This window comes from Trachemys scripta, chromosome 11 (assembly GCF_013100865.1).
Source record: "Trachemys scripta elegans isolate TJP31775 chromosome 11, CAS_Tse_1.0, whole genome shotgun sequence".
Lineage (NCBI taxonomy): Eukaryota > Metazoa > Chordata > Testudines > Emydidae > Trachemys > Trachemys scripta.
The window spans coordinates 1,569,458-1,593,381 of NC_048308.1; the positions used below are offsets into that span (position 1 = coordinate 1,569,458).

Consider the following 23,924-nt stretch of genomic DNA (forward strand, 5'->3'; position numbering starts at 1 on the left):
GTGACTAGGTCGAAACAGCGCCTTGGTGCTGAACCGCCCCCCTCCCGGCGCATCAGAGCCAGCCCTGCCGCCTCCTCCGGCAGAACCAAGCGTCTCTGGCCCGCGCCCGTCAGCCCCGCTCTGCGGCAGGGAGCCGCCCCCCACAGTTCCAGCTGCAGCATCCCTGGCACTGGGGGAGCCAGAAGACCCTTCCCATCAGGGCCTGGGGCAGACCTAACGCGCACAGCCGGCCTGGGGTTCCAGGAGTGGCAGCTTTCCTGGGAAATGGAGAGAACCTGGACTGGAAGCGCCACGAGACAACACACAGAGGCCAGCTTTGCTGAGTGTAATTGCACATCAAAGCCCCTGTGGGGCCTGGTCTCCTTTTGTCACAGATCAGAGACCTTCGCTAGCAGCCCTGCTCAAGCCACGAGTTTATGGACTGACCCGCTTCGTGAGCCGTCAGCAGGCTCCAAACCCGGGACCTTCAGCACCACAGCCCAACCTCGTGCCGCCTGAACAACTCTGTTAGCAGTAGTAGGCTGTTATCCTCTATGTGGGCCAGCCACTAGAGGGAGCTAAAATACGCACGGCTGCCATTCATTTTAAGGTGCCCCCAGGGCTGAAGGGCCTGGGCCTGGCCGGGTCTCTGCACCGGAATGGTCTCCCCGGGCCAGGACACGGGGAAACGTCTGCAGGGCCGAGTGCGGGCCCAGCCCAACAGGTTCTAGCCGCTGCCCCGTCGCCAGCGCGGGGGCACAGGAAGGGTTACAGACGCCCCGGTCCCAGACGGAGAGACAGGTCGGTGCCAGGAACGGTCTCCCCAGCTGGAGGCAGGGCGCACTGGACGCGGGCCCTGCTCAGGTGCCCTTGAAATTCCTCTTCTGCCAGCAGAGCAGACAGCAGCGCTCCCTTCTGCCGCTCTCCACCGAGCATGCCTGGCAGACGGTGCCTTGGCACAGCCTGCGGAGAGAGCCAGGCAGGTGACGCGGCCCACGTCACCACAGGCACCCGCTGCGCCCACCCTCGCCCCTGGGAGACCCTCTCCACACCCACAGAACGGATCCCACTCTGTCACTTTCATCAATTTCCCGAGCCTGGGAGGGGGGAGCAGGGGGGCCCCCATAATGCTGCAGGGCAGGGGACAGCTGGCCTGGGCAGAGGGAGCAGGGAACCCCCAAAACGGTGCTGGGCAGGGCTGAGCAGGGGAGCCCCATAATGCCATGAGGCAGGGCTGGGCAGGGGAGAAGGGTAATACCAACACGCTCCCATGGCCAGGTGACTTGGCATGCGCTCCGTTCCCATTGGCCTCTCCCCCCGCCCCGCTGACCCCCACTTCTTGTGGCCACGGCCCCTCACCTGCACTGGTACCTGCGGGAGAGAAACCCAAAGTCCTGGCTGCAGCGGGCGCACAGGCTGAGGTCCTGGGGCACCACGCTGGGGGCCCGGGAGTTGATGCCCTCTGTCTTCTGCCACAAGGCGTCCTTCTCCCTGGGGGGTGAGGGGAGATGGCCCATCATTCCCTTCCTGTGACGCTCCCATTCGACTCCAGCCCAGCCCTTGCTGCTATCCCCCCGCCGGTCCCATCCCAGGGGACGGGCTTCCCCTGCCAGCCCCCAAACCATCCTTACTAAAGCCCCAGCCCTGCCGAGCCCCAGGGCCACCCCCAGAGGCCTCACGGTGACTGTCACCCCCCAGCTGCCAGATGTGAGGGGGGCAGCCTTTGCAGCTCCCTCCCCATCACAGGAGTGTGTGTGTGACCTGCCCATCCCCTGCAAGAGCTAGCTCCCTTGGTGATCTCCCCCGTCAGCAGCAGACCGGCCCTCTGCCTCCCTCCCCACCCAACCTCCACCGCTTGAGCTACAGAAATCCAGGCATTGGGTGGCAGGCTGTTACCCTCTGCACGGGGCGGCCGTTACACACACACACTTTGGAGGTGTGTTACACAATGGCCACAGCTGCACGCAGAGTCCCAGCGACCGCACACAAACGGCCGATTCAGTGGCCAGCGGCTGGTTTGTGAGTGCAATGACCCCATGCACTGTCTCATACGCAATTCTCGCCCCTCCGGTCTGGCCATCAGGGCTACACTTTGCTACCTGACCACACCACAAAGTTGTGCACGTTGGCAAAACTAATCCCAGCTATGCATACCAAATGATGGGGTCTAAATGAGCTGTTACCGCTCAAGAAAGAGATCTGGCAGTCATTGTGAATGGTTCTCTGACAACATCCACTCAATGTGCCGTGCAGTCAAAAAAGCGAACAATGCTAGGAACCACTAGGAAAGGGACGGATAATAAGACAGAAACTATCCCAGTGCCTCTATATAAATCCCTGTACGTCCACACCTTGAATACTGTGTGCAGTTCTGGTCACCCTATCTCAAAAAAGATATACTGGAATTTGAAAAGGTGCAGAGAAGGACAACAAAAATGATTAGGGGGATGGAGGAGAGATTAAAAACTCTGGGACTCAGGGGGGATATGATTGAGGTCTATAAAATCATGACTGATGTGGAGAAAGTGAGTAGGGAAGTGTTATTTACCCCTTCTCATAACACCTGAATCAGGGGTCAGCTGATGAAATTAACAGGCAGCAGGTTGAAAACAAACAAAAGGAAGTATTTCTTCACACAACGCACAGCCAACCTGTGGAACTCCCTGCCAGGGGATGTTGTGAAGGCCAAAAGTATACCTGGGTTCAAAAAAGTATGAGATAACTTCCTGGAGGGCAGGTCCATCAATGGCTACTAGCCAGGCTGGGCAGGGAGGGTGTCCCTAGCCTCTGTTTGCCAGAAGCTGGGAATGGGCGACAGGGGATGGATCACTCGATGATTCCCTGTTCTGTTCATTCCCTGGCATTGGCCACCGTCAGAGACAGGACACTGGGATAGACGAACCTCTGGTCTGACCCACTGTGGCCATTCTTGTGTACACTAGCAACCATCCTTAGTGCCTCTAGGGTTGCACAAACCTCACCGGAGAGCCAAGGCGCTGAGCCGATGGGCTGCGCATTGGCAGAGCTCTGGGCTGGGCTTAGCCCCAGGGCTCAGCACCGTTAGCTGCAGCCGGAGGGTCGAAGCCGGTTGAAAAGGCCGCTCCAAAGCCTGGGCTGGAAGACGAGCCAGGACGGGGCTGGGGCCGAGGTGTGGTCCTGCTGGGGGCTAGCGCCATCTGCTGCCCAGCGAGAATGAGCTCGGGGTTAGCCTAGCTCCCCATTTGTGCACGTTACAGAATCTCCAACAGTGTCTGCACAGTTTGCAGCTGCTGCTCAAGAGAAACCCAGGGGCTGGGATCGCAGGGGGCTGCGGGTCGGGAGTGAGGGGCACCAGCAGAGCTGTGTGTTTGAGGGGGGTCAGGGCTGGGATCGCAGGGGGCTGCGGGTCGGGATTGAGGGGCACCAGCAGAGCTGTGTGTTTGCGGGGGGTCAGGGCTGGGATCGCAGGGGGCTGCAGACTCAAGTTTCCAAGTGATGGAGCATAGAGGCTGCATCTCCTCCCCCCGACCCTGGCTTTCACAGCATGGGCATAGTTTGGGAGGACCAGGGGGGGGCATTGCTCCCCCAATCTGCAAGCCTCTGTCAGGCATGGAGTTTGCCACCCACATGACCTGTGGCCCCATTGGCCTGACTGGTGCTGCCCCCCCCCCCCCCAAATATAGAGGCCAAACTACGCCTACGTCCCCGAGGAATCCCCCCTCGTTCCTCGTCTCCCAGCCGCTCACCGGAGCAGTTCCAGCAGCCGTCCCTTCACCTCCCGGACCAGCTCCTGCTGCTCGGTCAGCTGCCCTAGGTGTTTCTTCTCTCGCTCTTTGGCTTCTCTCTGTGCTCTCTCCAGCGCCAGCCTCAACTGCTCCCCGTCCTGCCGGGCCCTGGACAGAAGGACAAGCCCTGAGATGGCTGAGCCCTGGCAAGCGTTAGCTGCAGGGTGCCGGAGATCCACCGCTGGGGTCTGTCGCTAGGGCAGGGAAAGGCCGGACAGGGCACCACCCTGGACTGCAAGAGCACCCCGCTCCGGCAGTGATGCCCCGAAGGGGGTCAGCCCCACGCTGCATGCGGACAGGCCTGAGCCACCCCAGCCGGAGCCAGGCGGCCCGCTGAAGCTCCCCTGTAGAAAATGCCACCGATATTTCTGGGGCCAAATGAACACCGCAAAGCAGGGCCAGCGTCTCGCCGGGACGGGCAGGAAACCCAGAGACGATCCTGCCGGGGGGCAGGTTTGCATCCGTCTGTATTTGAGGCTGGCTGGGGAAGGATCATTTCCCCTGGCATGGAGACCATGGGTGGAACCATGGGGGAAAGACACGGGGGTTATGCCTTTATTGCTCCTCGGGGCCTGTTGGGGTTTTACATCCGGCTTGGCTTTTAACACTGGGGCATCTCCAACTCAGGAGACTCTCTGGCCAGCTGTGGATGTAGCAAGGTCACCACCGCCGAGCAGCCGGGCCTGTGAGCCCTGAGCAGCAGAGGGGCCGGACGTATTGGGAGCATTTGGAGCTCTCTGGATTTCGGTTGCGGGGAAGCTCTCAGTGCTACGGACTCAGCCTGGCCATGCCTTCCACGAAAGCCCCATCTGATTGGCTGGTGTGTCCGTTAGTCAGCTATTGGGCTCTCGTCTGATTGGCTGACGTGTCGGTGAGCTTGCAACAAGGGGTACATTTGACTCTGGCTGTCAGCATTTCTAAGGTGCCCATCACCACAGTATCTGGGCTGCCCGGAGCCCAGGGTTTACTGTTCTCGCTCTTTGCGAGCCTCTCATTAGACCCGATTCTGATCACTTCCCCCCCAGCGCTGCTGGCCTTAGTGGCATCTTGCCCGACTTTCCCTGCTGGGTGAGCGAGGTCAGAATCAGGCCCGCTGGCTCGGGCAGCAGTGGCGCGTTGCAAAGGATCCCGAGGGCCCGGGCGCTTCCAGCCCAGCGCCGTGTACGCAGGGCATCGGCCGGGCTCACTGCGTCTCCTACCTGCCCAGCTGCTCTGCCAGCTGCTTCGCTTCCTCCTCCTTGGCCGTTAGCCGCTGCGCTTTCTGCTGGGCCTCCCCCATCGCCTTCTCCAGGTGGGTGGTCAGGTGCTAGCAGGGTAAAGCACTAACGTGAGGCCAGGCCTGGGCTCCCCCAGCTGGACTACATTTCCCATGATGCATCCCAGCCATGTGACAGCCCTCCCCAAGAGGGGAGACCCTGGTGCATCATGGGAGATGTAGTCTGACCAGGGCGCCAAGGCCATAGAGGTGAACAGGTGAATGAGGCACCTGAACTACCACGCCCATGATGCACTGCAGTAGCTTGTCTGAATCGAAATATTTTGCAGGGGTTTTTTGGTTTTTTTTTCTGAAAATTCAAAATGTGCCATGGAGAACCCCTCACCCCCATTTCCCTCCCGCATTTCACTCCAGTGCCATTCCCTCCCTTCCAATGGCCAGTTCCTACCTTCACCATCTCTTCGACACTCTTCCTTGGTTTCTGCTCTGGACTGGCCTTCTCCAGCATGGCCGCTGTCCCCAGGTCCTCCGGCGGCTCCCCTGCCAGCACCTGCTTGCCCATCTGCGGCCCACCCCCTCCAGCCGCTTTCTCCTCCGCTGCGCCCCGTCCTCTGGCCAGCCCCAGGGGTCCCTCATCCCCAGCTTCCGGCCAGTCGCCTCCCCCCGCCCGCTCCAGCTCTGCGGCAGCTCGGGCCAGTGTCTCCTCCAAGGCGTCCTTCTCCGCCAGCACGGCGGCGAGCTGCCCCCTGGCCTGCTCCAGCGTGTCGGCGGCTCTCTGCTTCTCCAGCTCCAACGTCTGCACCTGGAGCCGGAGCGCCACCATCTGCCCATCGCTCTCCTCCTTCTGCCGGGCCAGCGCTTCCTGCAGCCGGGTGTCCTCCAGCTGGCTGCGGGCCCTCAATTCCTCCAGCTCGTCTCGGAGCTCGCCTGCCTCCAGGGCACGGCTCTCCAGGGCGGCCGCTGTGGTTTGCACTTGCTTGGCCAGGACGTCTCTCTCTTCGGAGACTCCCTGCAGCACGGCCTGGAGCTGCGGTTTCTCCTCTCCCTCCGCCCGCCTTTGCTCCTCGCACTCCGCCAGCCGCCTCCTCAGCTCGGCCACAGCCCTCTCGTGCCCGGCTCGCTCCTCGGTCCCTCGCGCCTCCAGCTGGGCCTTCTCGCGCGCGAAGCCCGCGGCGGCTTCCGCCAGCCGGGAGGCCACAGCGGCGTTTTCGGCCAGGGCATCCCGCAGCTTGGCCGACTGCCCCTCCAGCTCCTCCTGCAGGCCCCGCGCCCCTTCCTCCTTGTCCATCAGCGCCCTCTCCGCGTGCGCCAAAGCCGCCTGGAGGGAGGCGTTTCGCTCCTGCCGTGCAGCCAGCTCTTTCTGGAGATCCTGAGCCTCCAGCCGGGCGGCCGCCAGGCTCTGCCCCTGAGACACCGCCGACTCCAGCAGGGCCTCTCGCTCCCTCTCCAGCTCCCGTCCCTCCGCCAGGCCCCGCTCCAGCTTCTCTCTCAGCCCCTCGGCCAGCAGCTCGGCCTGCCGGAGCCTGCCTTCCAGCGCGGCCCTCTGGGCCGTCTCCTCCTCCGGGCCGAGCGGGGGGCTGCCGCTGGGCCCTTCCCGCTGCCCCTGGCTGAGCTGGTGCCGCAGAGCCGCCACCTGGGCCTCCGTCTCCTCCAGCCTCCCCTCGCTCGCACTCAGCTTCTCCTGCAGTCGCTGGCACCGCGACAGCAACTGCTGGTGCCTCAGCTCCTGGGCTTCTGCTCCCGCCAGGTACTCCCTCCTCTCGGCCTCCTGCACTCTCAGCCGCCGCTCGGCCTCCTCCAGGGCCTTGGCCGCGGCCCGAGCCTCCTGGCGCAGGCCGGCCGCCGCGGCCGCCTCTTGCTCGGCGTCGCGCGTCGCCTGGGAAAGCCGCTCGGCGAGCTCCTGCTGACGCTTCTCCCCCGCTGCCAGCCTGGCTCCGTGCCGCGCCTGCAGGGACGCCGCCTCCTCCTCCTTCTGGGACAGCTGCCGCCTCAGGGCGCTCACCAGCACGTCCATCTCCTCCAGCGTGTCGCTCAGGAAGGCCTTGGAGTCCTGGAGCTCCCGGATCTGCCTGGCCTGCTCCTCCGCCTGGCGGCTGCAGCGCTGGGCTGCCTCCTGCTGCAGCCTGTCGTGCTCCTGGCGGTGGCGTTGCGCTTGCTGAACCAACATGGACTCCAGCTCCCTGCCCAGCGCCTCGACCTGCAGCTGCAGCTGGGCGTTAACCCTCCGGAGCTCAACCTCTGGCTTTGGGTCTCCAGCCGCCTCCGAGCCCCGCTGCTGGGAACCCGCCTGTCGCCCGTTGTCCGGGCTCCTCTCCAAAGAGGCCGCCGTTGCCGTATGTTCCCTGGACTCTTCCAGTCTGGGCTGGAACGGGTCGTCAGTGCTCAGCCCCGGGGATCGGCTGACCTGTCCCGGGAGCTGGGGTTCCTCCTGGGGTCCTCTCCTGGCTCCGTGGTGTTTCTCGCTGACTCCAGCTGGGTTCCCAACCTACAGCGGGCGAATAAGAGCAGAGACAGAATGAGGGATGGCTTCTTCGGAGATATCTGGGGACAAGTGGGTCTGCGCCCCTGTTTGTGGCTAGGAGGATAACCACCTGCTCCTACGGCCAGCTAACGGGCTGGGGCTCTTAGCTCAGGTGGTAGCGACCTGGGCTTTGGAGCTGGAGGCCCTGGGTTCAATCCCCCAGTAGCCCAGCCCAGGAGCTCTTGGCTGATCAGCCGCATCAGACCCGCAGAGCTCTCCTAAGCAGGTGGTGGTGCTGTGCTCCGAGCTGGTTACAACTGACTTGCCCAAACTGCGGCTCCGTCCACAGCACCGCCAGGGCTGCAGGCCCGTCTCCAACGCATGCTGGGAAAGCCGGCCGGCTAGCGCTCCACACGCCCCCAGAGTGGCACCCGCCAGCAATGCATGCTGGGAGGACAGGGGGTCAGCCAGTAGTGTGGGGCGGATCTGGTCTGTGTAGCCACATAACGGGCAGACAGGCACGTAGCAGCCTGGGCTCCTGGCAGGGGTGAAACATAGCGGGTGGCTATAAAGCCAGTTTAGAGACAGCCCCGTTACCGATGCGGCTTCGAGGCCAGAGCGCCTGCCATGACAGCCACGGCACGGTGTGCATCGGCAGCGCCTCTCCCCACGCTCTGAGCGGATTCCCTCCCAACCATCCCGGGGACGGGCGCTTTGGAAATGCCAGTGCCACCAGTGCCAACAGCGAACGATACAGTCCCAGCGCCCCACCCTGAGGCGGGATCACCTACCGGCCAGGCCGGCCCCTCCTTCTGGCTGGTCACGGGCCTTTGGCTGGAGGATCTGGACAGAGTCCTAAAGGAAACAAACACACTCAGGGTAACGGCCCGGCAGAGTCTCCTCCCAGCTACCTGGACCCACCTCGGCTGTTCCAGCCGTTTCTCCCTCCCCTGACCTATCAGCCTTCAGTGCCCAAAGACTGAATCCTGCGAAAGGGAGCTGCAGACGCCCATCCGAGGGTGGTCTGGCCCCACTGCCCCGCACAGTAACATTTACATTGGAGAGACCCCCTGGGAAAGTCACACTCCAGCTGGAAACATTTCCTCAGCCCCCCAGATAAAGCTGCCCAGTCCCCCCTCTCCCCTGGGTGATGGATGAGCTGGGCCGAGTTGTGTCCATGACACTGCTCTCAGAAACCGCCCTGGTAGGGTGTGATCAGAGCCAAGCCCGGACCAAAGCCCCTGTTCTTGGATAAGTTTCTCCTGAACCAGCAAATCCACTTGAAGGCCAGAGGAGACGCTGCAGAGGAAGGTACCCCCCACCCCCACACCAGGGTCTCTCCCAATCTTATCCAGGGGAAAAATCCTTCTTGACCCCAGACCCTGAGCATGGGGGCGAGACCCAGCAGCCGGACACCCGGGAACGAATTCTCGGCAGTAACTCAGAGCTCTCCCCGTCTCGTGTCCAGCTAAACCAGAAGCTGGGGGCAGTGGGCACCAGGCTGGGATCTTACATTTAGGGACTTGATTGTGCGTTTCTGCTGAATTTGGGCCCTGTCCAGCCTTCCCTGGCTGCAACACTGAAGATTGGCTAAGTGACGGGCGCTGATCAAGGCTACCCTATTGCTACGGGGCTGTGGCAGGTGGCCCGGCAGTTGGCTCCAACTCCTAGCCGTTGGGGGTCTGGCCCCATCGTGGTTAGCCCCTCGTGCGTGACCTAAACCTCATCCTTCTCCCAACTTCTGTCATCTGTGATGGGGTATGTGACAAAGCAGGGAATTTTCTTAGTGTTTTGCATGAACACTGTGTGTGCCTCGGTTTCCCTGTGTGCTGCGTGTGTGTAATGAGGGGGTGGGAGACGGTTTGTTGTTGCAGAGGACCAGGTGTGACCTTGCCTAGCAGTCGGGACCCCGGACACTGGCCTGGAGATTGGGGACCCAGCGACTGGTGACTGGGAGGCCCAGAGCAGCTTGGGAGGCAGCCCGTTAAACGGGGCTTGTTTAGTCTCCAGAAGAGAAGAGTGAGGGGGGATTTGATAGCTGCTTTCAACTACCTGACAGGGGGGTTCCAAAGAGGATGGAGCTCGGCTGTTCTCAGTGGTAGATGACAGAACAAGGAACAATGGTCTCAAGTTGCAGTGGGGGAGGTTTAGGTTGGATATTAGGAAACAATATTTCACTAGGAGGGTGGTGAAGCACTGGAATGGGTTACCTAGGGAGGTGGTGGAATCTCCTTCCTTGGAGTTTTTAAGGTCAGGCTTGACAAAGCCCTGGCTGGGATGATTTAGTTGGGAATTGGTCCTGCTTTGAGCAGGGGGTTGGACTAGATACCTCTTGAGGTCTCCTCCAACCCTGATATTCTATGAATCTATGAATGGGCCGAGGAGAGAGGGTCCTGTGACCTGACCAGCCAGTGAGGGAACAAAGGACGTGTTTACCTGGGACGGAGGACAAAGGCCAGGGGAGGAGATGATATCAGTGATAAGGAAGGGGTGGCTGGACTGGGGAGAAATGTTCTGTGCTGAGGGTTGCTAGGCCCCGGGGCCCTGAGAAGTGCCTGGGCTGGGTTCAGACGCTCAATAAACCTCCTGTGTTACATTGGCGGAGAGTCAGAGAGGAAGGGGGGAGGAAGGGTGCATTGCCCCCTCTGGGCGTGGAGGCCCCAGGGGTCCAGAGCGAGTGGCAGAGACAGGAGTACTGAGGCTCAGAGAGGGGCGGCTCCAGGAGGTGGAGGGGGTTGACCCCCGGAGAGAGTGGACCCCCGAGAAGGGCTGTCACACTGAAGGGGGTTCCTTCCAGAGACTGGAGCTGAGAGAGCCCAGGGCCTGTGAGTCCGGGCCAGGGTGTCCACCCCACACTGGCCCACAAGGGGTTAACCTATTAGGCGGAGAGGAAAGCCCTGCGTAGGGGGTGCTCAGCTGGGCAGGAACAGCTGGGGCTGTATAAAGGGGCAGAGAGCAGAATGGGGCGCGGGGGAGCCGTCTGCAGTTGCTCCCTGGGGATGGGAGCCGTGTTTGGGGCGACAGAGGCTGGAGAGGAGGCCGCAGGGCTGCAGAGAGAGCGCGCGGCAGCAGGGCGGGCAGCGAACAGCAGCAGGGGACCTCCGCCGTGGAAGGAGCTGATTCCCCAGAGCGGCCAGGAGCAGGTGCCACCTGCGGTGAGTGGACCCCGTGACACCGTCCCTACCCACTGGGCCCAGGCGTTCCCAGCCTGTTCACTTCGGCTATTTGCCAGTCGTTTCTCGGGCCAGGTCGTCCGAGTCGCAGGGCCCTGCTTTTGCTCCTTGACTGGATTTTTCAAATAGAACAATTAGCGCCCGGCTGGTACGAATGTGCAGACGAGTTATCCCGGGGGCTTGTTGCAGGTTGGCTGGCCCCGCGGGCGGGGAGGGGGGTTCATGGATATTAGCCGAGGAGGCTGGCAGGAGGACACTTCGTGCCATTATCTCCTGGAAGGAGGAAGGACAGTCTGGCATGGGAAGCGAGTGATCCGTGCTCTGGGCCCAGTTCCCCCGGCCTGTTGCAATTTGCTCAGCCTGGCTGTGGTCAGCACGTCCATCTGCAAAATGCAGCTACCAGCAATTCCTGACCTCCCAGTGGAGGGGGCTGCCGGAGGGGGGTGTATGTGGAGGGGATGTGGGTGGGGAGGGGTTTGTCTGTGGGGGAGGCTGTCTGTGTGATGCAACTGTTATAATTCCTGAGGCCTGCATCCCGCAGAGGGCCGGGCGAAGTCAAGGAGGAGGAGGAGCTGCCGCTTGGCGTTGCTGTGGGCTAGCTCCCCAGCGATCAGCTGATCAGAGGCCGGATGTAAACGGGGGCTTTGAGCCGCTGCCCCACGGCCTGGTGTACGGGCGTGTCCGGCTTGGCCCTAGCGCTTGGCCACGGAAAGACTCTCCCGCTCGGTTTGGCAGGAGCTCGGAGGCTGTGGCGAGCTCCCAGAGGCACGGGGTGACCCCCCCTTGGGGGCTGGAAGCAAGGGGTGCCTATGCTGTCAGGGATTAACCCTTTCTTTCCCTTCGTCTTTTTCGATGCGGTGTAGTAAATCTGGTGGGAAGTGGCAAACCCCGGGGAGGGAGGGAGACAGCCTCAGGGAAGAGCGGGCAAAAACCGAAGTGGCTTCAAGACTGAGTGGGATCTGTTTATGGAGGGGGTCAGACTAATGGCCCGTCTAGCCCAGTGTCCTGTTTGCCGACCGTGTCCTACAATGGCATGTCGCCCATCTGCGACTGCCAGCGTAACCCACATGCCTCCTGGGTGTGGTGGTCTGTCCCATCTAGTCGGGGGCCAGCTGGCTTTTAGCTCATGCTGTAGAGACTCATGCACTAAGCACCAGCGGCCCCAGGTTCGATCCTGCCCCCTAGCAACAAATATCTCCAACAGCCGGGGATGGGACACTGAGTGACTACAGAGAATTGTCTGGCTGGGGGGTCTTGCCTGGCCGGCATCCTCAGGGTCTAACCGATCATCAGATTTGGGGCTGGGAAGGAATTTCCCCCCGGGTCAGATTGGCAGAGACCCTGTTTGGTTTTTTTCACATTCCTCTGCAGCCTGGGGCGCGGGCCATTTGCAGGTTTAAGTAGTGGATTCTCTGTAGTGTTTTTAGAGCAGGATCTGGGGACGTCAGAGACTCAGCCAGAGCCCAGGGGCCGTTACAGGAGCGGGTGGGGGGGTTCTGGAGCCTGCGGGGTGCCGGAGGTCAGAGTAGACGCTCACGGTGGTCCCTTCTGACCTTAACATCTGGGAGGCCAATGTTTAACACCCAGCTGGGCGTGTTCCCCCGGCCCCGGCTGGCGCTCAGAGAGGAGGGGGGCCCAGACCCAGAGAGGGGTGAGGCTGCTAACGGCCTGGGGCAAGGGGGATTCTGACTGCCCCTCCCCTCTTGGCAAAGGCGGGTCCGTGGCCTTTACAATGCAGGCTCCTGCGCTGGGGGGCTGACGTCCGTGGATGGGTTTGATGCTGAGCTGGGGAAGCAGGGACTGGGCAGGGCCCGTGAGCTGCTGGCCTACTTGCTTGGGGCTAGGCTCGGAGCCGTATGGGCCCGTGGGCTCTAGTTGAGATGGGCCGTTGCCCTGAGCCTCAGCCGTGCCCGCTGGCAGCGGTGCCAGCGAGCGGTGCCAGGAGCTGGTGGCCAGACCTCTTGGAAATGCAGCTAAACGGGGAGGGACGTGCTCGGGGGCTGGCGTGTGCTGATCACTGGGTGCTGTGCAGCAGGGGGACGGGGGTTACAATATGAGCCGCACCTGATGCACGAGGCCTGAAGGCTGCCCGTGCCATGTCCTTCGCTCCCAACCCACAGACCATGACTGCTCGGGAGTGAGGGGCACGAGCAGAGTTGGGGGGAGCCCAGAGCAGGGATAGCAGGGGGCTGCGGGTTGGGAGTGAGGGGCATGAGTACAGCTGCGTGTGGGAAGTTTCTCCAGCACCCGTCCCTGCTGCATCCACCTGCGTTTGTTGGTATCTCTGCCCCCCAACGCCCTGACACTCACTCGGAGAACATGGGCCAGGCCGCGTCCAGGTCAGCTCTCTTGAGGGCCAGGTGGAAGGTGACGCCGTCCAGCTCGTAGAGGCAGGCCAGGATGTCGGCTCGCAGCTGCTGGTGCAGGAAGGGGCTCCGGGCGTAGTACCATTCACTGCAGCCAACAAGCCAGAGGGGCCCTGAGATCCCAGCCAGCCCCTGCCCCAGCCGGCTCCGGGGCTGCCCTGGGCTCCTAGCTCACCAGCCAGCTGCTGGGAGGTGGTGACGCCTGGACGGAGAGAGGGCGGCGCCCTGTGCGCTTCATGGCACCCCCTGTTCCAGGAGGCTCAGAATTTGCCGTCTTACTGGGGAGTTAGATCTGGTCTCCTGAAACCCCCCCACCCTTTACATGCTGCCTCTGACTCTCCCCCCGCGGTCCCCTTCTCTTCCTGTTACTCCCTCCCAGATCACTTCCTAGGGGGAAACTGAGGCACAGAGTGGGGTGACCGTTCACACAGGGTGTCAGTAGCAGAGCCACGAGTCCTGACTCCCCTTGGCCTGAGTTTTAACAACAGACCCATCTGTGAGACCAAGATCAAATCCGCGAAGGGGGCATGTGTGCGGGGGGAGGGCAGCGACCTGAGTGCACGTGGTTTCCACAGGAGCCGCACGCTTGTGTGCTCGCACTTTTACCCACCTAGCTCCTGCCACCCCAGGGCTTGCGTTTCGCCCTCCTAGGAAAAGTGCTCCTCGCTCGCAGGCCGAGCCCCGAATACGCCACCTCCGTCCATGCTGAGCTGCGGGAGCCGGGCCCATGCCAGCGCACCCACATGAGCTGGGTAGACGTCGCCGCTCTGGCTTTCCAGCTCCTCCCCACCCCGGCTTCAGAGCTGCAGCCTGAGCCGCGCCGTCTACACAGGGATGTTCGGCGCGCTCCCGCCACCCCTGACCCCGCAGCCTGGGCCGGGCTGGGAGCTTCTCCAAGGTGCCTCGGGGTGGAAGGAGGTCCCAGGACTTAACCTGTTTGGATTTGCCTCCTGCAGCGTTTGTCCCTGGGGCCTGTCCCTGCTACAGCGTCTCTCGCTGCCCGGGGGTCATCTGCCCCCCTCTCTCAGCTCCCTTCTCCCCTTTCATTTGATGCCCCTCTTGCTCCGGAGCCCGGGGCTCCCCCCGCGGCGTCTCAGGGGTTGTCTATTTCAGACAGATCCCCCGGCCCTGCCCCACCGCCGGGCTCCTCACCTGGTCATCTGGGGGTCCAGGACGCAGAGCTGCAGCGACTCGGCCAGCTGCCGGTGCACCAGGCAGTAGCGAATGAAGGCTCGGCCCTTCCCCACAGGGGTCCTGAGCTGTGGGCACACGGGAGGCGTTAGAGGAGGATCCTGCCGGCCCCCCGCTCTGCTGCCCACCCCCCGCCTGTCTGTCCAGCCCTGTCCTCAGCGACTGGTGCCACCTGCTTTCCCCAGCCCGGGCGGCGACGGCTCCTGCTCACGGAAACGGGGCGAGAAGGTTCCTCGAAGGTGTAGCCCGGCTTCCTGCACCGAGACAGAGCCGCGCAGATCCAGACCAGCCACATCCAATGTTCTCCTAGGGCCGCCTTGCAGGGGCCCCGATGGAGCTGGGGGTGCGGCAGCGGGGAAAGCCCAGGGTTGGGAGTGAGGGGCGTCAGCAGAGCTGTTGGCTTGGGGAAGGCCAGGGCTGGGCTAGCAGGGCCTGTGGGTCGGGAGTGAGGGGCATCAGCAGAGCTATGGGGTGGGAGCCCAGGGCCGGGCTGGCAGGGGGCTATGGGTCGGGAGTGAGGGGCACCGGCAGAGCTGTGGGGGGAGCCCAGGGCTGGGCTNATCACCCCAACCCCCTTTCCTCTCTCAGGCACTGGGGGAGACCATCTGAATCAAAGGCAACTCATGGGAGCCCAGGCCTGGAATAACAGAGGCTGTAGGTTGGGAGTGAGGGGCACCGGCAGAGCTGGGGGGGGAGCCCAGGGCTGGGCTAGCAGGGGCTGCGGGTCAGGAGTGAGGGGCACCGGCAGAGCTGGGGGGGAGCCCAGGGCTGGGCTAGCAGGAGCTGCGGGTCGGGAGTGAGGGGCACCGGCAGAGCTTGGGGGGAGCCCAGGGCTGGGCTGGCAGGGGCTGCGGGTCGGGAGTGAGGGGCACCGGCTGAGTTGGGGCGGGAGCCCAGGGCTGGGCTAGCAGGAGCTGCGAGTCGGGAGTGAGGGGCACCGGCAGAGCTGTGGGGGGAGCCCAGGGCTGGGCTAGCAGGAGCTGCGAGTCGGGAGTGAGGGGCATCGGCAGAGCTGGGGGGGAGCCCAGGGCTGGGCTGGCAGGGGCTGCGGGTTGGTAGTGAGGGGCCGCAGCAGAAAACTGTAAGTGGGATGGGGAAAATGCCCTACAAAATGGTTCAAGGACACCGGCTGCACCCGTGGCCAGGGCGGCAGAAGGGCTGGGCCTGTTGGCAGCAAGAAAATGTCCTGCAAAGCAATGCAGAGCCCCAGGAGGCCGGGAAGGGTGCCAGCGACCTCCCCACCAGCAGCCCGTGGAGACTCCCCGCCCCCCACGCACCTTCTCCAGGGAGCTGACAAATCGCACGCCCTCGTGCCCCTGGCGCCGGCTCGCGAGCCCATGGCACAGGAAGTCCCAGTAATCCCGCCGCTGCCCGAAGAAACTCCTCTTCTCCTTCAGGTCAAACTGAGCCGGGCAAAGAGACGGCAGCCGTGAGCCCAGGAGAGCGCGGGATCCCCAGCCTGCTCGCTGCAGCGGCTGCCTGCCGCCAGGAGGGGTCAGTAGTGGGAAGGGGGCTGTTGCTTAGGCCTGTGGTTCCTGGCTGCTGGGACGGGGGGTGGGGGTGGGAATTGGGGTTCACCCAGGGCTCCCCCTACCAGTACAGGGCCACCACTGCCCATGCCCCTGGCTGGCGGTGCTCCTACCCCCCACGGAGGCCATCGTGGGAACATAAGAGCGGCCAGACTGGCTCAGACCAATGGTCCATCTAGCCCAGGCTCCTGTCTTCCGACAGTGGCCAATGCCAGGTGCCCCAGAGGGAGTGAACAGAACAGGGCAGTTATTGAGTGAGCCCTTGCCGGCTCTGTGCCTCAGTTTCCCTGTGTCATGGGGCTCATGAAACTGGCCTGCCTCTGTCTGGCGATCAAAGCCAAGTGCCATGTGTCATGGGGGCCAGCTCTGAAGTACAGCCGGTAGCCTCCAGCCATAGCGCGGCCCTAGTGGGGGAAGGGGTGCGTGGGGGGGCTGCATTCAACCGGTTCTCGGCCACTCCAGCGTCAGTAGCTATGGACCTCACTTGCCGGGACCCTCTGGGAGTCTCTGCAAAGAGATTCACAAAGGGCCTGCTCATGGGCGAGCCGAGGCCATGCAGGGTGGAGAGGGGCTGGGCCCACGAGCAGACGGCGGGGGGCAGTTTGCCTGACTGGGACAGCAGGGTCCTGGAGTCCCTACCTGGAGCAGGAATTCCAGCTGGGCACAGAGCCCGTGAAGCTCCCGGCTGCCGTCAGTGACCGGCAACCTCCGCTCCTTGTAGTTCTGCTTGAGGTCCCCGACGGTGTCTGGAAGGGAACAGGGGAGCCGTGAGCAGGCGATTCCCAGCCCACCCACCCGGGCTACACACACATAGACACCACGGAGGCTGTGGGGACTGAACCCAGGACTTTCTGCTCTGCGAGAGCACCCCCGAGCCGCTGAGACCCTTGGGGCCAGATGCCGCGGAAGAAGATTTTACTGGGCCCCAAAAGCCCAGGTGAAAAGAGAAAGGTACAAACCCAGCAGCCAGGCTTGGGGAGAAAGTGAAAGCAGCCGTATAAACAAGGGGGGGAGGGAAAGTTGATAGCAATGAAAGTAAATTAGAAGCTGGAGATGACACTAAACTGGGAGGCGTGGTAGATACGCTGGAGGGTAGGGATAGGATACAGGGGGACCTAGACAAACTGGAGGATTGGGCCAAAAGAAATCTGATGAGGTTCAACAAGGACAAGTGCAGAGTCCTCCACTTAGGACGGAAGAATCCCATGCACTGCTACAGACTAGGGACCGAATGGCTAGGCAGCAGTTCTGCAGAAAAGGACCTAGGGGTTACAGTGGACGAGAAGCTGGATATGAGTCAACAGTGAGCCCTTGTTGCCAAGAAGGCTAACGGCATTTTGGGCTGTATAAGTAGGGGCATTGCCAGCAGATCAAGGGACGTGATCGTTCCCCTTTATTCGACACTGGTGAGGCCTCATCTGGAGTACTGTGTCCAGTTTTGGGCCCCACACTACAAGAAGGATGTGGAAAAATTGGAGAGTCCAGCGGAGGGCAACAAAAATGATCAGGGGGCTGGAGCACATGACTTATGAGGAGAGCCTGAGGGAACTGGGATTGTTTAGTCTGCAGAAGAGAAGAGTGAGGGGGGATTTGATAGCTGCTTTCAACTACCTGAAGAGGGGTTCCAAAGAGGATGGAGCTCGGCTGTTCTCAGTGGTGGCAGATGACAGAACAAGGAGCAATGGTCTCAAGTTGCAGTGGGGGAGGTCCAGGTTGGATATTAGGAAACACTATTTCACTAGGAGGGTGGTGAAGCACTGGAATGGGTTACTGTGAGGAAGTGGGAATGTTCTTGATGTGTTGTTTGAATGCGGAGTGGGGAGTATTAACCTGGGAATGTTGCAGGGGAGTTTTGCTGGGACGGCCTGCATTGAGGAAGGGAGCAGACCTGAGCATGTAACATGAGAATCCAGGAGGGGGGTTGGAGGCCAGGTAACACCTCTGCCCCCGGGAAACTGAACAAAGGACACAAAGGCTGGAGGAGGAGCCCGGGAAAGCGGAGAAAGGGCGGAAGGGAGTTTCAGTTTTTGGAGCTGGCTGGGAAATAAAGAGGGGTGCCCCGACCAACAGGGCTGTGGCTTCCCTGCGGCCCCCAGATGGACCTAACTAAAGGGGGTCCTGTTGTCTGTATTGGCAAGACCTGTTGTGGACTGAGTTCCTGTCATCGAAATAAACCTTCTATTTGACTGGCTGGCTGAGAGTCATGGTGAATCGCAGGAAGCCGGGGGTGCAGGGCCTGGTCTCCCCCACACTCAGTGACAGTTACCTACGGAGGTGGTGGAATCTCCTTCCTTAGAGGTTTTTAAGGTCTGGCTTGACAAAGCCCTGGCTGGGATGATTTAGTTGATGTTGGTCCTGCTTTGAGCAGGGGGTTGGACTAGATGACCTCCTGAGGTCCCTTTATCATGGAGTCTACGGGCGATGCTTTGGAACTGCTCCCCACAAAGCCAGTCAGGACTTTGGGGAGCCTCCTCTCCCTCGGAGCAGACTGTCTTCAGGGCAAGAAGCTCACATGGCTTCACCTCCTGGGTCTCTCCTGGGAGCATTCAGCATATGCCCCTCCGTGCGCTTCCCACAGCGAGTCCGCCCCGGCGGGGTCCTGGGGAAGCCAGAGGGTCCTGCACCCCCCACTTCGCAGTCAGACGTGACTCTCAGCCAGCCAGTAACACAGAGGTTTATTAGATGACAGGAACATGGTCTAAAACAGAGCTTGTAGGTACAGCAGCGAATGGGACCCCTCGGCCGGGTCCATTCTGGGGTCCCGTGAGCCAGCCACCCCCGTCTGCCCTCACTCCTTGTCCCCAGCCAGCTCCAAACTGAAACCCCCTCCAGCCCCTCCTTTCTGGCCTTTGTCTCTTTCCCGGGCCAGGAGGTCACCTGATCTCTTTGTTCTCCCACACCTTTAGCATCCCCTTGCGTGGGGGAAGGGCCTGGCCATTAGTTGCCAGGAGACAGAGTGTCGGTCAGAAACTGAGGCCCCCCCACAGTATTCAGAGGAAACATTAAGAACAGTCCCACTTCCTCACAGCTTCCAACCCTGAGATTCTATGATCCTGTGATCTGGTAAAATGAGCAAGTCGGCCATTTGTCAGTACTAGTGTGCGGTGACGCGTTTGTCTTTTTAGGTCAGATTTTGTCAGCAAGTTGGTTTGAAGTGAGGTGCAACTTGGGGTACCCAAGACCAATCGGCCTCCTGAAAGGGGGCCAGCGGTCTGGAAAGGTTAGAGCCCCTGCGCGAGGGCAAGTGGAGTTAAGCCCATAAGAACGGCTCATGCAATCCCGCGTCCCCAGTTCAGGAAGGGTGGGGAGAACTGGAGAGGGGTCGGAGAAGAGCAGGAGAAGGAGGGAAGGTTAGGGAGAGTCACGGAGCAGGCTAAGGGGCGACTAGATCCCAGGCTGGACGTGCCGACGTGGGGAACCACTAGGAGAACGGGCTCCTCCGGCCAGCAGAGAAAGGCCTCGCCCAGCCCAGTGGCTGGAAGCCGGAGCAGGGCCCCCTCGAGTGGAAACAGGGCGAGGCTGTTACGGGAGAGTCATTAGCCAGTGGAACAATTTGCCCAGGGTGGGGCTGGACTCTCCGGCAGTGGAAATTTTGAACTCAGGCCTGGCTGTTCCCCTGGCCGAGCCGCTCTGTGTGACGGGGACGAGCTCTGGGACCGGCTCCGGGCTGTGCTCTACAGGGCCAGCCTGGGGGATCCCCTCGGCCCAGCCACCGCTGAGTGACTCCTTTCCTGTGCGAGTCACTCCTCCATAGGAGAGCTCCCACCACCCATGGGTGTTAACCCTTTAAGCCATGGCTGGTACGAGGCTACACTGATTGTCTCTCTGCCAGGCACCCCTCTTGCAACCGACCCAGCCCCCCGCACCGAACACAGCTCCCTACCTGTCCAGTGACCCTGCCCCGGGCACCCCAACCCCTGCCAGTTCCAATCTGTACTCCCCCCCCCCCGACAGGATGCCCTGACCCACCTCCCCTTCCCCCACCCCCACATGCTGGCCTGACCCATCTCCCCTTCCACCTCCTTCGCACACTGGCCTGACCCATCTCCCCTTCTTCCCCTCCGAACATTGGCCTGACCCATCTCCCCTTCCACCTCCCTCGCACGCTGGCTTGACCCATCTCCCCTTTCCCCCCCTCGCACGCTGGCCTGACCCATCTCCCCTTCCCCCACCCCCGCATGCTGGCCTGACCCACCTGCCAGTTGCGAGTTCCCAGAGGCCCCTTCCTAGCTCCCCCCCCCCCCCCCCCGGGGGGGCCCCCCCCCCCCGGCCTTCCCCCCCCCCCCGGGGCCCCCCCCCCCCCCCCCCCCCCCCCCCGGCGGGGGGCGCTCTGGGGCCTGGCGTTCCCACACCCCAGCGATTCTGCACTGCAGGGCAGCTCTCCGGGCTGGGCCAGCCTGTGCCCCTGACACGGGGAGCCGGCAGTCGCCTGCCGTCCTGGCACTGGTGCCAGCACAGCGCCCGGCAGGGTGTCTCCCCACCAGGCAGGGAGGGGGTCGCTGTCACACTTACCCCTTAAGTCCTGGATCATGCGGAGGAGTTCTCCGGCTCCGGCCATGGTGCCTGCAACGGGACAAGGTAGGGTTGGGGGGGGGCGAGGCGGCGCTGTGGGTCTGTCTCTGCCCTCTGAGGTCCCGGGCACAGACTGGCCCCACGCTGCACTCCCTGGGGGTGAGATGTGATCACCCCATTGGCCCCCGGCCCACTCCGCCCAGCCACGGCCAATGCCCACGATGCACCTGGGCGTGGGAGAGTCCCTCCCACACCTGACCCAGAGGGCACCAAGAACGTGGCATCTCCCAGCCGAGCTGTGGTCTGAGAGGGGCCCCAGGAGCTGGCGTGACCCCCAGCCCCCCGACCAGCACCTCAGCAGGCCGTGCCATGCAAAGAGCACCAACTAGCATCATAACCCCGCCCTGTAGCTCAGAGCTGAGAGAGCAGCTCCACTAGCTGGGAGCAGTAGTAGGTCCTTATCCTGACCCAGCCACTGGTTGGGGGTTGTCACACTGTTCTGGGGGGAGAGAGGGGTTTACAGAAGCCCAGGCCGAATGCTGTGGCCACCAGCCCATCCCTGAGCTCCCTCCCTCCCTCCAGCAGACCCTGCACCCCAGAGAGGCCTGGGGCCCCCCGACTCCCCCAACAGAGCAGGCTGCACCCCAAGTCACTGCGACGCTGCCGGCTGCTGCCCCATCCGGCTCCTCTCCCTGCCTCCCACCTGCCTGGAAAGCCCCAGTTCCCCAGCGCCGCACGCACGGAGCAAAGGTGACTAATAGTGACCCGCACGCAGGGAAGTGCTGGGAGCTCAGTCAGCCCGGGGGCGTGAAGGGCTGCAAGGCCCCGTGGGGCTTTGAACCGGCCCAGGGGCAGGTTCTGCTCTCGAGAAACCTGGCATGACTCCTGGCGTGACTCCTGGCACCCTGCCCGAGCCCACTGACGTCCGGACCAGGCCCACAGAGAAAGCTCCCACCTCTCTGGCAGGAGCTGTGTGTCCAGCACACGGGTCGGGCAAAGCGTCCCAAGCCCTGGGCCACGCTGCACCCTCCCGGCTGGAGCCAGCAATCGCCAGAGGCCAGGAGTGTCAGTGAACGTGGCCGCAGCCCCCACGTGTTGCCAGGCCGGGGCTCGCCCCAGCGGCTTGTCTGGATGTCCCCACATTGCCGGGAGGAACGGCAGGACATGTGGCGGGCGGGCGAAGCCCAGAACAAAGCGGGCATTGAGCGCCATGGGCACGGCTGGGAGAGCGCAGGAGAGTGGGACAAAGGCCAGCGGGGTCTTTCCGGAGAGGGGCACGTCCCCCGGGCGGGTAGAAATGTTCGTCCTCCGTTATTTCTCACCCGCAAATGGAGCAGTCCCTGGTGGTCCCCTGGTGACTGGGGGGGGGGGGGGGGGGGAGAGGCTGATACGCCCCTGAGCTAGTGATATAACCTGTTCTGTCAGTGTCCTCCCCGCCCCCCCGGCGCTCACTGGAGCTGGCAACGCCCCCTCGGGGGGCAGTTCTCTGTACCCAGGGCCGGGGGGGCTTCCAGGCTGTCCCACAAGGAGAATCTTAATAATCATCCAAATGGGACCTCCCCCCCCGCCAGCCCTGCCAAGAATCCCACTCTGAACTCAGCCCTTTCCCATGGGAGAGGAACGTCGGGTCGGTTTCTGCTTCCACGGAGGGCTGCCCGCCAGGTTCAGAGGGTTTCTCTGGGGAGGGCAGCATGGCTAGTGGTTAAAGCAGGGGACGGGGATGCAGGACTCCTGGGTTCCACTCCCGGTTCTACTGCTGGGTGACCCTGGGCCAGTCCCGTCTGCATCTCCGGCTCTGTCAAACCGGGGGTGAGACTCACCTGGGTGGGGATCTCTGGGGGGGGCCGGGGGGCTGAGCAGTCTGCTAGCGTCCCTCTCCTGGCAGCAGGGCCCGGCTCGGTTCTCCCTGCCGCTTGCAGGCTGCTTCTCCTTTCACGTGGGAGTCGCTGCTTCCCAAGGAGGAAGTGCAGGGCGTGAGCTGTGTGCGGCAAACAGGAACCCCAGCGCCCCCATTCCAGGAGGAGCCGAGCGGCTGGGCCCGAAATAACTGCCCTGGGGGAAACGAAACAGCGAAGCGGGAGCTGGGGGGAGGCGAGAGAGAGCTGGCTCTGCGGGAGCTCCTGGGCTGGGGGCTGGAGAAAGGGGGGCTAGTGGGGTGGGGGGGGGCTCTTTGATGCTGGGTCACAAGGACACTGCAGAGCCCGAGCCCAGCTTGACCGATGTCCGGGGGCACCGGAGCCGGGTACGTCCGTATGGGTCCCTCTCAGCCATGGCCTGTGCCCAGCTCGGGCCAGATGGCACCACGGGATGCGAGGCCTTGCCCAGGGGAGCCGGCCAGCGAGAGCCCCGAGAAGCTCCGTGATCCAGGACCCAAACGCCTGTCTGCTCCAGTGTCCCATCACCAAGGGAGGCCAATGCTGGACACTTCAACAAGGCCAGGCAGCCCAAGCCCTGGGGTCGAGTCCTTCCTGACCCCAGCTGGCGCTCAGCCCCAGCCCTGAAGCCTGTGGGTGGATGGTCCTTCTCCCTGGCCCCTAGTGGTGTCACCGCTGGGGCTATGGCCAGCTACCAGCCTAGTCCTCCCAGCAAGGCAGACGGGGGTGCGCTGCGCCCGCAGAGCCCTGCCCTGCTCCAGGCTCAGGGGTAAAGACCCCACGCTGCCTACAGCAGCTACAGCGCTGGCATCTTCTCCTTGCCCCTTCTCCGGGGCCTTGTCCCCCACTCACTCCATCTCCCCTTTCCTCTCCCCCCCTCCGGCATGTCCCCCCTCCGGCTCCTATGTGGAGGAACAGCCGGGCAGCTCCGTGCACTGCCCTGTCCGCAGGCGCCGCCCCCACAGCTCCCATTGGCCACAGTTCCCAGCCAATGGGAGCTGCGGGGGCAGCGTGCAGAGCCCCCTGGCTGCCCCTACGCGTAGGAGCCGGAGTGGGGACATGCCGGCTGCTTCTCGGGAGCCTGCCAGCCCTGCTGCACGGTGCCGCCAACCGGACAGTCAGCGGCGCTGACCAGAGCCGCCAGGATCCCTTTTCCATCACATGTTCGGGTCGAAAACCGGACACCTGGTTACCCTACCCTCAGCCCCCACCGCACGCTCCCCCTGGGCTTTGGGATCTCCTGAAAGCTGATCTCCTTGCCCGGGTGAGCGCTCGCGTCCTGCTCCAGCCCCGGGGCGTAGGGGGGGGGGCTCCCCAAGCCCCTGGGAGGGACGGTGCCGGCTGCAGGCGCCGGTCCAGCCTGAGCCATGTTCCCAGACGGGCTCCCCCAGGTGCCGGTGGGATCCGGCTTCCTCCGGTTTGGAGACATGGGGGTGGGGGCCTCTCCCATCCCCAGCTGCTGCCTGGGCACCGTGCCCTGTGCCCGGTGCCAGCCACCAGCCGAGCGACTGCAGCAGGAGCCCACAAGCCTGTCTCTGCCCCACCCGGCCCTGGGGCAGCCAAATGCCTCCTACCTGTGCCAGCCTCTGGGGGGACCCTGCCCGGGGGGGGAGAGGAGAGGTGCCGGGCGGGAGGGCACCCCGGGCCGCCTCCCCAGGCAGCCACTCGCCACCTGCAAAGTGAAAGCAGGAAGTGGCGCTGGTGGGACCCGGCGAGTCAGAGCGAGAGGAGATAGGGCAGCGGCTGGCGTGTGAGCTCCGGGGAGGAGCAGGGGGCACCATCTGGGCAGGGGGAAGAGCCCAGGGCCGGGCTAGCAGGAGCTGCGGGTCGGGAGTGAGGGGCACTGGCAGAGCTGGGGG

At 63.1% G+C, this 23,924-nt stretch overlaps 1 protein-coding gene across 1 annotated transcript; it reads right to left on the minus strand.

The window, feature by feature from the left end:
* Nucleotides 1–295: 295 nt before the first annotated feature.
* Nucleotides 296–23,752, minus strand: RUFY4 (RUN and FYVE domain containing 4). Its single transcript, XM_034786466.1, has 13 exons — nucleotides 23,640–23,752; nucleotides 22,012–22,243; nucleotides 20,192–20,242; nucleotides 16,319–16,425; nucleotides 15,428–15,553; nucleotides 14,112–14,218; nucleotides 12,904–13,047; nucleotides 8,212–8,275; nucleotides 5,408–7,444; nucleotides 4,943–5,049; nucleotides 3,705–3,851; nucleotides 1,339–1,470; nucleotides 296–942 (listed from the first exon to the last, which is right to left on the minus strand). Exons 3-13 carry the CDS (start codon nucleotides 20,235–20,237, stop codon nucleotides 840–842), a joined length of 3,120 nt encoding a protein of 1,039 aa, XP_034642357.1. The 5' UTR covers nucleotides 20,238–20,242; nucleotides 22,012–22,243; nucleotides 23,640–23,752; the 3' UTR covers nucleotides 296–839.
* Nucleotides 23,753–23,924: the final 172 nt, after the last annotated feature.

Bases quoted from the DNA above. Each gene is read 5' to 3' on its own strand.
- RUFY4 (XM_034786466.1), bottom strand. From the start codon at position 20,237: ATGGCCGGAGCCGGAGAACTCCTCCGCATGATCCAGGACTTAAGGG. The intron at 14,219-15,427 runs GTGCGTGGGGGG...GTGTGCCCACAG, and splicing joins TTGTCAGCTCCCTGGAGAAG to CTCAGGACCCCTGTGGGGAA. The intron at 943-1,338 runs GTGAGGGGCCGT...CTCTCTCCGCAG, and splicing joins TCCCGCAGGTACCAGTGCAG to GCTGTGCCAAGGCACCGTCT.